Genomic DNA, 15,567 nt, shown 5'->3' with positions numbered 1-15,567 from the left:
CATCCCTGACCATCTTGGCTAATAACCATTGATGGACCTAACCTCCAGGAACTTTAGTTCTTTTTTGAATCTCGTTACACTTTTGGCCTTCACAACATCCCCTGGCAATTTTGTACCTGAAAACTTTGCCACTTTGCTGTTCACCCCCTTTTTGAGATCATTTATGACTATGTTCAACAACACAGAGCCAGGGGGTCCTTGCTATTTACCTCTCTCCACTGTGAAAACTCACCATTTATTCCTAACCTTTGCTTCCTGTCTTCTGACCAGTTAATGACCCACAAAAGGACCTTCCCCATCACCCCACGGCTTCTCGGTTTCCTTACCAACTGCTTGCAGCTCCCACAGCCACCACCAGGCAGAGCCAGTAAGTCACAAACTCCTGCCACTGCTGCCTTTCAGCCTCTGCTTTTCTATTTTTGCTGCCCAATTTTTCCCCTTTAATACTTTTTAAACAGGCACAGTCCTGCCCCCATTTGCCCCCCCGCAGAGCACTTGTTTTTCCAACAAGGTTGGGCCCAGGTGACCAGTCTCTGCCGCTCAGCCCACTTCAGAGCAGCTCCTGGATCTCTCTATTCCCAGCCGGATCAGGGGCCTGAGAGGATGGGAAGAGGAGGGGAGCACTCCCTGTGGCACCTGCCCAGTCTCCTCCAGGATGTAAAAATTAACCCCTAGAGCCTTCAGGCATCCAGCTGAGGGCACAAATAGAGCCCAGCCACTGCCCCCAGGGCCATAGTGTGGAGGGCTCAATCCAGGGGACAAATGGCCAGGACTTCACAGCAAGAGGCTCAGGCTCTTGCAGGCAGTGCTGCTGCATTGGTCACACTTGGGGCAGCTCTCCCTTCTCCCAGCGATGGGCTCAGGGTCGCTGCATACTCAAGCAGCATTGTTCACATTGAGGGCAGCTCCCCCCTCTCAGGGCAATTGGCCCAGGCTTTGTAGACTCCGGCAGTGTCCTTCACCAGTTGCACCCAGGCAAGCTCCCCCCTCAGCGTGCAGTTCTGATTCCATCCCGTAGAGGGAAGAATTGAACATGCCCCCTTCAATCCACCCAGTCGCCTCAGCCTCACCCTGGAGCAACCGAGGTGGGGTAGGCTGGGCTCGGTGTCTGGAGCCAATCCAACTCTCTGCCCCTGAGATGTGGGTGCCAATAGCTGATGCCATTTGTTCCCGCCCACTGGATCATGGTAGCTACAGTCACAATGTTGGGGTCTGTAGCCCCTCACTGTGGCTGGCTCTGTTGCCCCCTAGAAGGGAAAGGCCCCATGTCCCATTCCCCTAATCCCCTCCCACACACATTTTTAGCTGAATTTTTTATTTTCTACAACAATCAGAAAAATCTCAAAAGCCTACCGATAAAAAAAACAGCCCAGCTTTTTGCAAAAGTATGTACAGCACCTGGGATTCCACAACTCTGCTAAAAAACATATGTAATTTTAAGACAGCTTTGAAAAAAATTAGTCTTAAAGCTTCAAAATATTTAAAAATATCCAGGGAAAAAATTTACAGTTCTGTGGACCAGCTGGGAATTGGAGCCAAAATAATAGGCCAGGTCTCCAGCTGGTGTCAAGCAGACGTCGCTCAACTGAGATCAATTTATACCAGTTGAGGAGCTGGCCCAAATATTTCAACCAAATGCTATGTTAAAATTAAGGCTAAAATTTAGAGACACCCTCTTCCCCGACAAGGGCTCCAGATTTCCCCAGTAATGCCCTGCTTTTCCGTGGCAATCAGGAGCCCCTGTCCCTTGCCTGACTTGAGAAATCTCAGGCTGCACGTTGATCCAATTCATAATAAAAGCACCAGGTAGACAAGGCCCCAACTGCTTTGCTGAGCCTCGTGGCAACGGGCCAGCCAGTGTCCTGTGTGCCCTCCGAGGAAAGACGTGACCTTCTCAGATCCATGGCCTCCATCTCCTGCACTGGTGGTGCTCTAGGAAAGCGATCGGGAAGGAAAGTGGATTGCGTTTAAACCACCAAGCTCTCTCTGCTGAGGTCGGGGTTCTGGAAGGAAACAGATGTGGCAGGATCAGCAAAGAGAGGGCCCGTCTCCTGGTCACAGGCCCCCCCCAGAGTTGAAATGCCTTCCAGTGAGACTAAGAGCACACCACCTGTTGAGCTGATCATAAAGATCAAGAGGTGATTTCCTCGGGGGTTGGGGGTGGTGGTCTAAAGGCCCTTAAGTGGGAGAAAATCCAAGGCATTAGCATTACAGCTGTGAGAGTCCCAGGATATTAGCGAGACAAGGGGAGTGACGGAATATATTGGAAGCCTGCCTCCTTCACCAACACGTGCACAGACAACATGGGCCAGGAACTCAAAAAACCCCCAGGGGATTGGCTTTAAAAAAAACAAAAAAACAAACAAAAAACCCCACATCATCTTGGGTGCTTATTTTGCAGTCTAGTTCCAGTCTCAAAAGAGGCGGGGGAGGGAAGAGAGAGAGAGAAAAATCAGCACATGCCTCAAGATGCGAGGGGAAATGCCTCCCCAGCCCTCTTTCCCCAGCTATGAGTACAAGAAAACTGCTTTAAAAAAAAAAATCCCCGCACCAAACAATAGGAGACTTGTGATGAAACCCGAACAGGCAGCCACAACACCTGTTCAGTAGCCAATTCAGCAACCAGCCAGCCACCAGGGCTTTCTGGGGAAGGCAGAGTCCAAGAGGGACAGAACAGCAGAGCCCTGAGCCGCCCGTTGGCTTGGAGTAGTTTTGGAGTCTAGTGCTCTCAGTTATGTAGGCCCGTGTACATCCGCCTGCCCCTCTTCTATCCCCTGAAGAGAGATTTATCCTCCGGCAGTTAAAGGCTTCCTGCCCCACACATCCTGTCAAAGACCCTTACGTGGAGGAACAATGATCCTAGATCACAGCTAGATTTGTGAGCCACAGCTGCCATTCCTGACATGGATTTGCAACTTGGCACCCCCTAGAGGAGAAACGCCACGTCCCATTTGCTGCCATGCCCCACTCCTCCTCCCGAGCCAGCGCCACACTGTGGAGTGGGATGGCAGCTGGTGCCCCCTAGAGGGGCAGGGCCCTGCATCCCATCCGCTTACCCGTCGGAGCTTGCGGTCATTCTTGCCCCGGGAGGAGACCGACTCTGTTTCTGTGTAGGGTGGTGGCGGTGGGGGGAAGCCATCTTCATCCCGGTCCCTCCTGTTCCCTGATCGCGCGCTGGACCCGCTGCCCCCGTCCAGGTCCTCGCGGCTGCCGGCCCTCCCCTTCTTGCGCAGCGCCTCCTGCAGGAGCCGCCCGTCGTAGTGGCCCCTATCAAGCTCCCGTAGGTCGTCCCTGCTGCGGCTGCGCCGCTGGCCGTAGTACTCCTCCTCCCGCCAGTCGGGGGAGCTGTCCCGACGCTGCCTGCCCCGCCCTCTGCCCCGTCCCTCCGGCTGTGGGGACCAGTCACGGTCCAGGTCATCCACAGAGTGGGAGCGGGGCCGCCGGGCGTAATGCTCCTCCTCATAGCGCTCGCCCCGCCGGGGAGGGGGGAGGAGGTGGTGCCGGGCCTCACTACTCCGCCCGCTCTCCCCCTCCCCCACGTCACTGATGGGTGACATGGGCCGGGTCCGCAGCCGCCCCAGCCCCTGGCGCAGCTCCTGGCGCCGGTCGTCTTCGTGGAGGGAGCTGATCTCACTCATCACTGAGACTGGGAGGGGAAAGAAAGAAAGGGTTAAATAGGCCTCCGTGCTCTCCCCAGCAGCCAGGGCTGGCCCCGATGCCCCAGGGCAGCATTAGGGGCACTGTGCTGCAGGGAGCAGCATGGGGGCACTCTCCCCTAACAGGGGTGGTCCCGATGCCCAAGCATGGCTCTAGGGGGTGTTGTGCTGCAGGGAGCTCTTAGCATCCCCTGGGTTTCTTGCTGGGTGGAAGGAGAAGAGGAATCTACAGCCAGGAGGCTACTCACCTTTCTCCAGCTTGCCATTGGCCTGGCCCGGCCGTGTAGGGTCGAAATTGGCCAGCTCCTTCTCCATGTAATAAAGGACCCGCATGGAGTCGTCCTGCTGGTTAGCCTGGATCCGGTATCCGCTCCGCACTGCTGGGGAGAGGGGAGTGAGTTAGAGACTCCCTTAGTGCCGATCCTGTCTGGAAGGGGCAGGCACTACCAGTGAGATGCAGCCACCTCTGAGGCAAGGCAGCTAGGTACAGCTTAATAGCAATGCCTGAGATGCAGCCACCTCTGGGAAGGGGCAGCTGGGAAACAGCTGCACATAACGCCGCACAACAGCAAAAGAAGGAGAATCTCAGATCCAAGTGAATGGGGGTGGACTGGAATTGCCCAGTGTGGGATTTGGCCATTGGGTGTATGGGGCACTTACAGACCTTTAAGAATCAACATGCTAAGCAGTCTTTATGTTGATTGGTGAGCACCTCTCTCCGCACAGCGCCCCCTACCACCAGGCTGGGGCACTGGGGCCAGCACTGACTGCAAGGGGAGAGCACTCCTCCCCCCAGCAGAGCACTCCCCAGCGCTGCCTCCGACTCCAAAAGACAAGGGTGCCCTTCTGACAACTCCCTATGCCATAGGTCTCCCATCCTAGCACTGTCCAGGCCTGACTCTGCTTAGCAGCATGGCTCAGGCGGTGAAGGGGCTATAACTCGCTGCCTGAGCTGAAGGGGACACGATGAGACACAGAGGAGCAGTGCCGACTCCATCCAACAGGGGGCAGCAGTATCACCTCACCAACTCCTGTTGCTGGACTGTCATCTGCCAGGTCTCTGCTTCACAGCCTGGCTTCTCCTTACCTGAGTTCCCACCACTATCGGTATCCCGGAGCAGGGGCACCTGGGAGCTGTTCCCACCAACTACAAGGAAATCAAGAGAGATTAAGGACATCAATAGTTTCAGCCTTGCGGCTCGGTGCCATGATTTCCCCTCTATGCGCCCTAGTCCTGCAAGTCCCAGCGCTGCAGGATCAGGGCCCATAGTTCTACCATTATTTATTTATAATCTGGTAGAACCCATTGTGCCAGGTGCTGCCCAGACGCAGTGAGACACAGTCCCTGCCCCAGCTGAGATCGGGGCCCCGTCGTGCCAGGTGCTGCCCAGACGCAGTGAGACACAATCCCTGCCCCGCAAAAGGAGTCAGCTGAGCACCATAACTATGTAACTAGGACTGGGCATGCTGCTATCCAGCTTACATCCTACCCTCAGGATAGCCACGGGTGATGTAAATCAGCATAGACTCCAGTGGAGCTGCAGCCAGTTGGCAGACCCCCAGCTGGGGTCACTGACTCCAGCACAGTCCCTATGGTGGGAACACATAATTGACACAGAATGCAAAGTTACCGGAGCTGGCTCTGTCATACTCTGCCCCATAACCGTTGTACATGGGGCCCATGGGGATCATGGGGGCAGGAGGACCTAGCTTCCCGGGGTTTGGGTGGGAGTAGATACTGGGGGCAGCGACACTCTGAGCGTAAACACTGGGGACGCCGGCAGTGGCAGCTTTTCCAGCGGTGTAGACTGAAAAGAGAAAGCAGGGGAAGTTTGAGGGATCGGAACATGCAGATCAGCAGAAATAGCCCCATTGCAGGACCTCCCCAAACTGCCCTCCCAGCATCAGGGAGAGAACCCAGGAGTTTGGTTCCCAGCCCCCCCCCCCCCCACACACACACTAGACACCACTCCCCCCGCAGAGCTGCAGACAGAACCCAGGAGTGCCCCCCGCCCACTCCTTTTGTCAGTTTGTCGTGCAGCAGGAGACAGAGGAGAGAACTCACGAGCTTCTGGGCAGCAGCACCTCTCAGGGCAGCAGGGGCACCGGACATAGCAGCAGCAGGTGTGGGGACAGCACTGGCACCAGCAGATGCCCAAGAGGAGGAAGAGGAGGAGGAATCCCAGCACCACCAGGACGACGAAGAGCCAGTCTGCGAAGAGGGAGAGGTTTCTCATTATAGACTCAGTCGCCAACTGAACCCACCCAGCGGATTGGCATCAGGGCCTCCCTGCCCTGGGGACACAGAGGCATACACCAAGGCCAAAGTTTGACCTGGGGCTTTGGGTTCGAGACACCCTAAGAGGGGCTGATTTACAGGAGGCCCCGTGGGAAACAAACCAGACCAACTGGGAGACAGCAGGGCCTGGTGGAAAATACCCAGTTCTATTCCTAGCTCTGCCAGTGGCCTGCTGGGTGACTTGGACACATCAAGGCTCTGTGCCTCAGTTTCCCCTTCTCTAAAGTGGGGATTATGATCTTGACCACCTTTGTAAAGATGTGCGAATGGAGCATGCTCTGAAGGAGCTAGGCATTACTATTAGGTGGCATCTGGAGTTAGATGCACAAAAATCACCATGGGAACTTGCATAGATTTCAAGGCCCAGACAGGACCATTCGGCCCTGCTGCATAGTCCAGGCTGAGAACCTCCGCCAGCAATTTCTGCCTGCAGCCCAGATCTGGGGTTGAGCAAATGCACCCTTAACTTCGCCCTTTTTGTAGATTTCAAGCCCTGATCTGGTAGTTGAGCTAGGGAGGAGCTTAGAGAGATGCCTGATCTCAGTGGAAAGACTCCGAGGGCTGGAGAATCTGCCCCGTCCCGGGAGCAGTCGTCCCCAGGGTTAATTCTGCCCCCTGGGGAAAAATCTGCCCTTATTTCCACTCTGGATTTGTCTTACTTCATCCCCCAGCCATCAGATCTTGGTCGCCTTTGTATGCTAGGTTAAAGAAGTGGTGTATACAAAACAGAGCCAGTCAGTGGGTGATTAGCCTGCGGAACTCATTGCCACAAGATACTGTTGAGGCTAAGAATTTAGTAAGATCCAAAGAGGGAGTGGATGTTTGGACAACCTTGGCAAAGCCCTTGATGGCATTTGTTTAACACAGAAAAGTATGAACACTGCATGCAATCCACTCCAAAACTCCAGGGAATGTTTTAGGCATCCATGGGTGGAACCCTATTGATTTTGGGGAGAAATCAGAAGTCCAGAAGGGGGAAAACGGAGGCCCCAGGGGCCCCAGCATCCGATTAGCAAAGATACAGTTTCAAGCAACTCTGCAATGGTCTATAAATGAAGGAACCAGTTTCTGGTGCCATTAACACCTTCAGGCATAACTCCCCTGCCCACAGCTCAGTGTCCAGATGCAGTTTAACATATAGATACCCTGCATGACTTGTCTCCCAGACAGCATGGTTGGGAACACACTAGCTCCTGGCATGGGGGGGGGTGGGGAGAAATCATGGCGGGCACAGAGTCCTTGGCATGGTGAGGTGGAAGGAATCCCTGAAATAGCATGCAGATAAATACATTGAAGAGTGTGAGATGCTTAGATAGGACAGTGATGGAGGCCAGGCAAGCAGATCACCACCATGGTCTGTCTGACCCCCCGCATCAGGCCTATATCTTGTAGTCTGAAAGGAAGATGGGGTCAAGTGGGTTAGAGTAGAGGGGGATGGGAAGGGGCTAGGAGCCAGGACTCCTGGGTTCTATCCCTGGCTCTGGAAGGGGAGTAGGGTCTGGGCTGGGAGGCAGGGTACATACTCAACTCTGCTCTGTGCCCTACCACAAGGAGAGCGTAATCTAAACAAACACCAGGAGATGTAGAGTTCAGGCTCTGGAGCAGGGGTGGGCAAACTTTTTGGGCTGACGGCCACATCTGGGTAGGGAAATTGTATGCAGGGTTGGGGTGTGTGAGGGAGTGCGGGGTGTGTGAGGGGGTGCGGTGTGCAAGAACGGGCTCAGGGCAAGGGGTTGGGTGCAGGAGGGATGCGAGGTGCGATGGGGGTTCAGGGCAGGGGGCTGGGGTGCAGGAGAGGTGTGAGGTGCAGGCAGGGAGTTGGGGGACAGGGTGCAGGAGGGGGTCGGGCTATGGGGTGGCAGTGGCACGGATCGGGGCCAGGGTAGGCTCCCTGCATGCCTGCCCTGGCCAGCGGCCGGAACCACGTCCCTGCGCGGCCCGGGGGAGGGGAGGTGAGGTGTGTGTCTGCACGCACTGCCCTTGCCACACCTCCAGGTACCTCCCCTGAAGCTCTCATTGGCCACGGTTCCCCATTCATGGCCAATGGGAGCCGCGGGGGGCAGTGTCTGGAGGCCAGGGCAACGCACAGAGCCCTCTGCCCTCCCGGGCCCAAGGGACGTGGTGGCAGCCACTTCTGAGAGCGGCGTGGGGCCTGCGGCACCACAGGAGGCGGTCCCGCGGGCCAGATCCAAAGCCCTGACGGGCTGTAGTTTGCCCACCCTTGCTCCAGGGGGACTTTCACCTTGAGTCTGGCCCCTTTGAGGCTTGCACTAAGGAGTAAAGCCAGGTCAAAAATATTCCATCAGGACAGTTTTCTGTCAGAAAATGCCACATTGATGAAATCAAAGCGTTTTGCAGGAAGATACCAATTTCGTGTAAAGTACTGCTGTTCAGACTTGTTGTGTGTTATATAAGCCTCTGGCCCCCAACCAAATGAAATATAAACACTGAAACAAAGTGCTTTGATACGGTATTTTTGGCATTCCGCCCCCAACTTGGGGAGACCGGAGCCTGTCAAGATCCCGCCCCGAATTCGGAATATCGCCATTTCCGTTCTGCAGGAAATGCGTTTCCACCAGCACTATCAAAGAATTCCATGGGGCACCCACAGCACTGTCACCCGCTGCGGGACAAAACCAGAACTGGATGATATTACCTAGAAATCGATAATTATTATGAGGTAATTACTTAAGTATTACAATAGCGCCCAGCACCCCATGCTGAGCACTGTACATTTTTATCGCTATTAGGTTTATTATGGCAGTAGTTAGGAGCCCCGCTCTCGGACCAGGACCCCATTGTGCCAGGCGCTGTACAGACATGGAACAAAACCTCTCCGAAAGAGCGAATTAAAGCCCCTTTAGCTACTTCTCTCCTCCCACTGGCTCACATCCTCCTAGCTCTGCCTCAGTCATGATCCAAGAGTAATGTTCACTGCATAAAAGTTAAGTGGTGGCATAATTTCCCCACCCTGCCAGCCCCAAATCTAGCAAGGCAAGTACCTTCCATGTGCCCTATCTGAAAGCCTGGTAAAAGCTCCGAGACTTCAGATGATTTGCCTATGGGACAGAGAGACAGACAGTTACTAGAGATATAGGTGAACGCCGTAATGGCAAGCAATTTGAAGCCAACTGTGCTATAAAGGGTGGAGGTGGGGATAGCAAGCAGCGCACTGGCCCAGGTGGGCATTCAAACTGGCACCCGAGTGGTTGGTGCTTTAGAGAGCTCACTCACAAAGGGAAGAAATTAAAAAAAAAAAAAAGATTTCGGCTGTAGCTACAGCCAGGTAACCCTGCCAGTCAGGTAGATCATCAATGATTGGGCCCTGCCATGTGGGCATTTGGTGCCTGGAATGGAGGAGAGACTGAACTCCTCTTTTTCCACTTATCTAGCAGCAAATCCTCAAGCCAGGCTTTCAAACTTCACGGCTGCAGTGTCTGACTCTTGCCGCAGCAAGATTTGACGCGGCCATCCGGGCAGTCTCTCATATCCTACAGGAGTGAAGTGGAGCCAGATGCTACATACTCCAGCAGAGAACCAAAGCCAGGGTGGGTTTGGCCACAGATCCACATGGTCCTGTTCTCCAGAACCCGCAAGCTGAATCTAAGATGGATTTGGCTGTAGATCCACTATGTTCTCCAGGGCCTCCATAACAGGATCCATAACAGTTTGGACCAACGGCACATTATCCAGAGCACCAGAGACAACTCCATCCTCCTCTCCAAATGCCTCTCTCTGACCTCAGCCTCCGGGCTCCCATCAGCGCCAATCCCTTTGCCCAACTAGTCTTGCTCCCCTCTCCCTGTGGCCCCTAGGGTCTCTGTCTCCAATCTAGCCAGCACCCCCTCTCCCTTCCAAGCAGTCCACCCCCTCCTGTTGTGCCATGGTGGCTCTGGGTGGGGTGCTGGGCGAAGGCCTCGCCTTCTGGGTGGGATGATGGTACCTGTGCCTGAACAGCCATCCAGCCAAGACACCTCTTATCCCCACAATGGCCGAACCTATGAGCACAAGAGTGCTAGGGGCAGGTGGGCTCTAGGATAAGGACGTTTGGGGCAGTCAGGCCACTGCAGAGGGATATCTAAGTGGGGTGATGGGAGGTTACAGAAGACAACTCCTTTCAGATCAGGGCTCCCCAGGCACAGCTGTCCTGAGGGAGGCCCCCAGGACGGAGGCTACTCAGTAAGGGTGCCGGAAAAGCATCTCCAGACCCGGCAATATTTTGCCCACCACTGAGCTCCTTTGCATCACTGCATTTCCATTCTACAGAGAGAGGGGGATGGATGTGCCTGCTGAGATACAAGCCAGGAGTCCTGACTCCCAGCCCTCACCCGGCAGATCTCCATGGATGAGCTGTTCAGCACTGCTACACCCACACAACTGAGTGCCAGCCTCCTTTGCTGTCCCCTATGGCAGGGAACCGTGGCACTGCTCATGGGAGTGACACACTGGGATCAGTGACATAACCCTGGAAAAACGCAACAGGATCAGAGTAATTCCAGGGCTAATTACTATTAGGTCGTGGAGTTCCAGTGCCCAGAGGGCTGCTCTCTGAATGTTGAAACAGGCAGGACATTTGGGGAGAAGAGCACGATCAGCACAAAAAGCTCCTGATTCCCAACAAACTAGAACAGTCAGGCATAGAACCCAGGAGTCCTGTTTCCCAGGCACCCCCTTTAACCCATTAGACCCCAATCCCCTCACAAAGCAGGGATAGAACCCAGGAGTCCTGGCTCTCAATTCCACACACCCTCCTACCCCCCGCTTCCCCCCAAAAAATCCATTAGACCTGGGTTCTATGCCTGGTTTGGGGAGGGAAATGAGGAGTCCTGGCTCCCAATCCCCTGCTCTAACCCACTAGGTCCCACTCCCCCAGGGATGGAACCCTGGAGTCCTGGCTCCCAGCCCCCTGCTTTAATGCACTAGAGTCCGTATCCCTTTCAGAACCCGGGATAAAACCCACTGCAGAATACAGAATTCCTTTTAGCTCCAGCAGGTAAGCTAGCTTCTAACTCCCATACCTCCTGTTAGCAACCAGGTCAGGAGAAAGACAGTAAATTTATGAGACGGGCGGCAGGGAAGAAGAGACGCTTCAGGAGATTTGGTGGGAGGGGCGTGTGGAAAGTCACATCTTACACCAGCTGCGAGTGCTACTAGGTAGTGCTGCATGATGGTTGGCATTGTGACTGGGAGTCAGGACAACTAGGTACTATTCCCACCTCTGCCAATGACCTACTGCGTGAAATAGGCAAGTCACTTGGCCTGCAAGCATCAGCTCCCCCTTCCACTCTTTGTCTCGTTGCAAATTCTTTGGGGCAGGGACTGTCTCTCGCTGTATGGGTAGCGCCTGGCACAACGGGGCCCCAATCTCAGCTGGGGCAGGGACTATTTCTAGATATGTGTCCGTGCAGTGCCCATTGCAATGGGGCCCCAATCTCAGCTGGCACTATTGTAATGTTAATAATGAAGTGATTGCTCTTTAGGAAGCTAGGCCAGCTGTGCTGGACAGACACGCCAGCTCACAGATGACACTGAATGGGAAGGAGTTAATTGAAAATAGCAGAGAAGACAGAAGTTAATACAAAGGGACTGTTGGAAAAATCTTCTTAGTTTCTGCTCCCTAAGTCTCTTTGTATTAACTCCTGTCCTCTCTGTTATTTACCTGACTGGGAGGTTGAAATTCCTGTTTGCGGAGCAGTGCAAGCAGCACAGAGAGGAAAGGGTCCATGAGGAAGATGCCGTGGGGCAGAATCGGAAAGGCCCCGGGGATGAGGAAGGGAGGCAGGAGCTGTGTAAGAGCAGGACAGCACTGCCCTGGGTGGGCTGCAGGAGTCACCGCTTCCCCTTTCTGGTTACCCTCTTCCTAGCCCAAAATGCTGCTAATGCCTCTGATTGGTGCTGCTGTTACTCTGCTCCAAAAGCCACCGTCGGGGAAGTTGGGCACTGGGCAGAGAATGGCACGCACCGATTTACCAGCAACGTGTGGAAAGGGAAGTAGCTGCCTAATCTGGCCCAATATCTGCCCCTGCCCAGCCCCATGCGCCAATCTCCGACCCTTGCTGCCTTGGAGCAGAGTGGTGAGCCCATCTAGCCTGGTATCCCACCTCCTCCCCAGATCAGACCCATGGACCCATCTAGCCTGGCATCGCATCTCCGACAGCACCCCCCAAACCCCAATAGAACATCCCGCTCCCCACCTGTTTGTGTCCAAGTCCTGGCCACTTACCCAGCACGATGAGCTCGGCGTAGGCCTCGTTGTTGCCCTGCAGGTCTTGTGAAGAGGTAACGGTGCAGTAGTACACGCCGCTGTCGCCCCAGGCTGTCTGGTCAATGCTGAGGTCGGCATCTGCAGGGGAGACAGATGAAGGCAAAGCTGGAGACACCAGAGCCAGGGCAGGAGAATCGGAGTCACAGGCTAACATGCAGGAGGGGTCTCCAAGCAGGAGAGCCAGTGCACCAACAAGGCCTTTCAGCATAGTCTATGCAAAGGTAGTAGTGTCCAGGGGTTACAGCACAGAGCCAGGACTCCTGGGTTCTATCCTCAGCTCTGGGAGGGGAGTGGGGTCTACTGGGTTAGAACTGGGGAGGCTGGGAGTCAGGGCTTCACATTATTGATAAGATACCAGCCAACTGGACAGTATTTAGAGAAACAGCCACAAAAATGGAGGGGGTCCCTGGGGGAGGCTCTCTGGCCTGCGCTGTGCAGGAAGGCAGACTGGATGGGCATGATAGTCCCTGCTGGCCTCTGTGATGTGGGGGGCAGGAGGGGAAATGTATGAATTATCCAGGGCTCATGGGACCAAGTTATGCAGAGAAATTAAAAGCAGAATACTCCCTGCAGGGCTAAACGGCTGCAGCCCCCACCTGCTGATCTCGAACAATGGCACTTCCACCAATTGAGGGCTTTGAAAACCGAAATGAACACTAAACCCTCAAGTATGCACGCAAGCCACCATGCCCTGCTGTCAGGAACAGGCTGGAGTAGCAGGAAGCCAGAGAACAAGCCCTTTTGATCTCAGCAACCCAGTGGCAGAGCTGAGACTGGAATCCAGGTATCCAGAGTCCCGGCCTGGGCAGCTTTGGGACAAGATTTTTCAGAAGTGGGTAATGATTCTGGGCCTGGATTTTCAGAACGTGCCGACTTCCCAAAAAAGAAAAGAAGAAGTCAGGTCTCTGTAAGGAGTCCCACACAAATCACTAGTTGCGTCTGAAAAATTTCAGCCCAATGTACAATGATCCCTCTAATTTTTTACATGCGGAATGAATTTTATGTGCACCAGTATGGAGGTGATGTGCGGCGTGGGTGGGACTGAGGGGTTCGGAGTGTGGGAGGGGGCTCAGGGCTGGGGCAGAGGGCTGGCATACAAGGGTGTGAGGGTTCCAGCTGTGGGTGCAGGCTCTGGGGTGTGGCCAGGGATGAGGGGTTTGGAGTCCTGGCTGCCCCAGGGCTGCAGCGAAGAGAGAGAGAGGAGTTCTCGCAGCCCTCTCTCACCACGCTGGGGCAGAGGCACCTCTTGTCTGCCGCAGGAGTCCCGGGGCCGGGGGAGAGGCACCTCTTGCCCCTGCGCAGTCCTTGATAGCCTGCTATGTGGCCACATGGCTTAGAGGAAACTTAGCCTGGCTGTGTGGTGTAGTGGATAGTGCGCTAGACCGGGGGTTAGGACACCGGGGTTCTATCCCCAGCTCTTGCCTTGACCTCAGACATGCCACTTCACCTATGCCCAAGATCTTGTATATTGTTGGTTTTAGGACCTGAACCATGAGTCAGTTTTGACAAACTTGGTCTAGGATTTTGCTGCATGCCCATTAGATCATCTTGTATTTTGGCCGGACGTCTCCTCTCATCTGGCCTCCTGTATAACACAGGCCAGGGACTTTCACCCTGTTACCCACAGATTGTGTTGGACAAAACCATCTTCCAGAAAAGCCTCCAGGCTGGATTGAATGACCCCAAGAGATGGACAATCCACCACTTCCCTGGGGAAGTCATAAGGGTTAATCACCCTGGCTGTTAAATTTGCCCTTCCTTTCTACTTGAAGCGTGTCTGGCTTTAACTTCCATATGTTGGTTCTTGTTCTACCATTCTCCACTAGACTGAAGAGCTCATTAGTACCTGGGATTTTCTCCCCACGAAAAAAATCAAATCACCCACTGATCTTCTTTTGGACAAACTGAAGAGATCAAACTTTTTCATTCTCTCACTCTCAGGCCTTTACTCCAGCCCTTGGATTATTTTTGCAGCTCTTCTATACACCCTCTGCAGTTTTTCCAACATCCTTCATAAAAAGCGCACCCCAGAGCTGGACGCAGCCTTCCAGTATCGCTCTCCCTGATGCCAGCAAGCTTTTTACACTTTATAAACAAGCAGTGTCCTCAGCTGCTCCAATTCACTGAGTGATGCTGAAATCTGGGATCTGTGACATCAAACGATCATCATAAAATCCAGCCACAACACCTAGCAGCCTAACTAGGACATAACTAGAGTCCTGAGCTAATTGGTTCAATTCTGCTGACCTGCATCTTCAGCCACAGTTTCAATTAGATTGACACTTCCTGTCCCAAATGGTAATTAAACCTTTGCAAAGCACTGCAAGGATGGAAAGTGTTATGTAAGGGAATCATTAGAATTGTGATCAGCTGTAATTAGGGTTATGACTTAACTGTTGGGTACTGCTGTTAGCCAATTGCAGTGTTCCACCCCTGAGCTGGCTGCACTCTGGTAGGGGGAAGTGATCCAGAGTTTATAAGCACAAGACTCTAGATGAGTGTTAGAAACTGAAGATTTTTGCTGCATGAATCACGCACCAGTTTAGCCAGGTTACAACAAAGCTGCTGTTATCACAGAAACGCCTCCGGGTAAGACAACACAAAAAGAAAAGGCATGATAATTTAACAGAGTTTGGCTGGAGACAGTTGAAGCACAGCTCCAGTTGGTTTTAGACACATGATCACAGGGAAAAGAGTTTTGCTGTGGACTTTTGACCCACCATAATACAATGCGGTTGATTTACATTGTGAAACTACAGCAAAAGCAGTAGAACCTGAAAATATTTGTATTGGAGTAGAGCCAACCGATATCCAGGCCCCATCATGCCTGGCACTGCTGAGATGCAGTCCCTGCCCCAGCTGAGATCCAGGCCCCATCATGACAGGCGCTGCCCAGACACACAGCAAGAGACCGTCCCTGTCCCAAAAAGCTTCCAATAAAACTACACAATGGCAGGTTTTTTATCCCCAGATGGGGAAACTGAGGCAGAGGGGAAAGGACTTTTTTTCCAAGGTCACAAGGAGTCCATGGCAGAGATGGGAATTGAACCCAGGAGGCCTGAGTTCTAGTCTGTGCCTTAATCACAGGACAGCATCCCTCTCCCCTTCCTGATGGAGCTCAGAGCATCTGACACCAGAGCACTCAGCTTAACCTTAACCAGATACTGCTGTTCTGATACCCAGGCGTGGGTCACTGCAGGGCTATGAGTGGTTAGAGCTGGAACAGGACCCAGGAGTTCTAGTCACAGATGGGGGACTCAGCACCCTCACCCTAACCCAATGCCCCAGCAATGCTATGCTGCAAAGAGCTGGGTGGGGGCGCTCTCCCAGCAGAGTCAGCGCTGGCC

At 53.8% G+C, this 15,567-nt stretch overlaps 1 protein-coding gene across 7 annotated transcripts in view; it reads right to left on the bottom strand.

Annotated features, from left to right (window-relative positions):
* Window positions 1-1,298: 1,298 nt before the first annotated feature.
* LSR (lipolysis stimulated lipoprotein receptor) overlaps window positions 1,299-15,567 on the bottom strand; it is a 28,234-nt gene continuing 13,965 nt past the window's right edge. For 3 of the 7 annotated variants that reach the window (XM_073322854.2, XM_073322860.2, XM_073322859.2), the window contains 8 exons: window positions 12,179-12,298; window positions 8,958-9,014; window positions 5,722-5,868; window positions 5,288-5,464; window positions 4,744-4,803; window positions 3,905-4,036; window positions 3,057-3,646; window positions 1,299-2,003 (listed from right to left, as the gene is read on the bottom strand). In XM_073322854.2, coding sequence (XP_073178955.2) covers window positions 1,968-2,003; window positions 3,057-3,646; window positions 3,905-4,036; window positions 4,744-4,803; window positions 5,288-5,464; window positions 5,722-5,868; window positions 8,958-9,014; window positions 12,179-12,298 — 1,319 coding nt within the window. In that variant the 3' untranslated portion in view covers window positions 1,299-1,967. The remainder of the gene's footprint in view (window positions 2,004-3,056; window positions 3,647-3,904; window positions 4,037-4,743; window positions 4,804-5,287; window positions 5,465-5,721; window positions 5,869-8,957; window positions 9,015-12,178; window positions 12,299-15,567) is intronic. The other 4 variants (XM_073322855.2, XM_073322858.2, XM_073322856.2 and 1 more) reach the window with 4 other exon arrangements.

This window comes from Lepidochelys kempii, chromosome 24, assembly GCF_965140285.1.
Source record: "Lepidochelys kempii isolate rLepKem1 chromosome 24, rLepKem1.hap1, whole genome shotgun sequence".
Classification (NCBI taxonomy): Eukaryota; Metazoa; Chordata; order Testudines; family Cheloniidae; genus Lepidochelys; species Lepidochelys kempii.
This window is presented reverse-complemented; position numbering and strand designations above follow the sequence as displayed.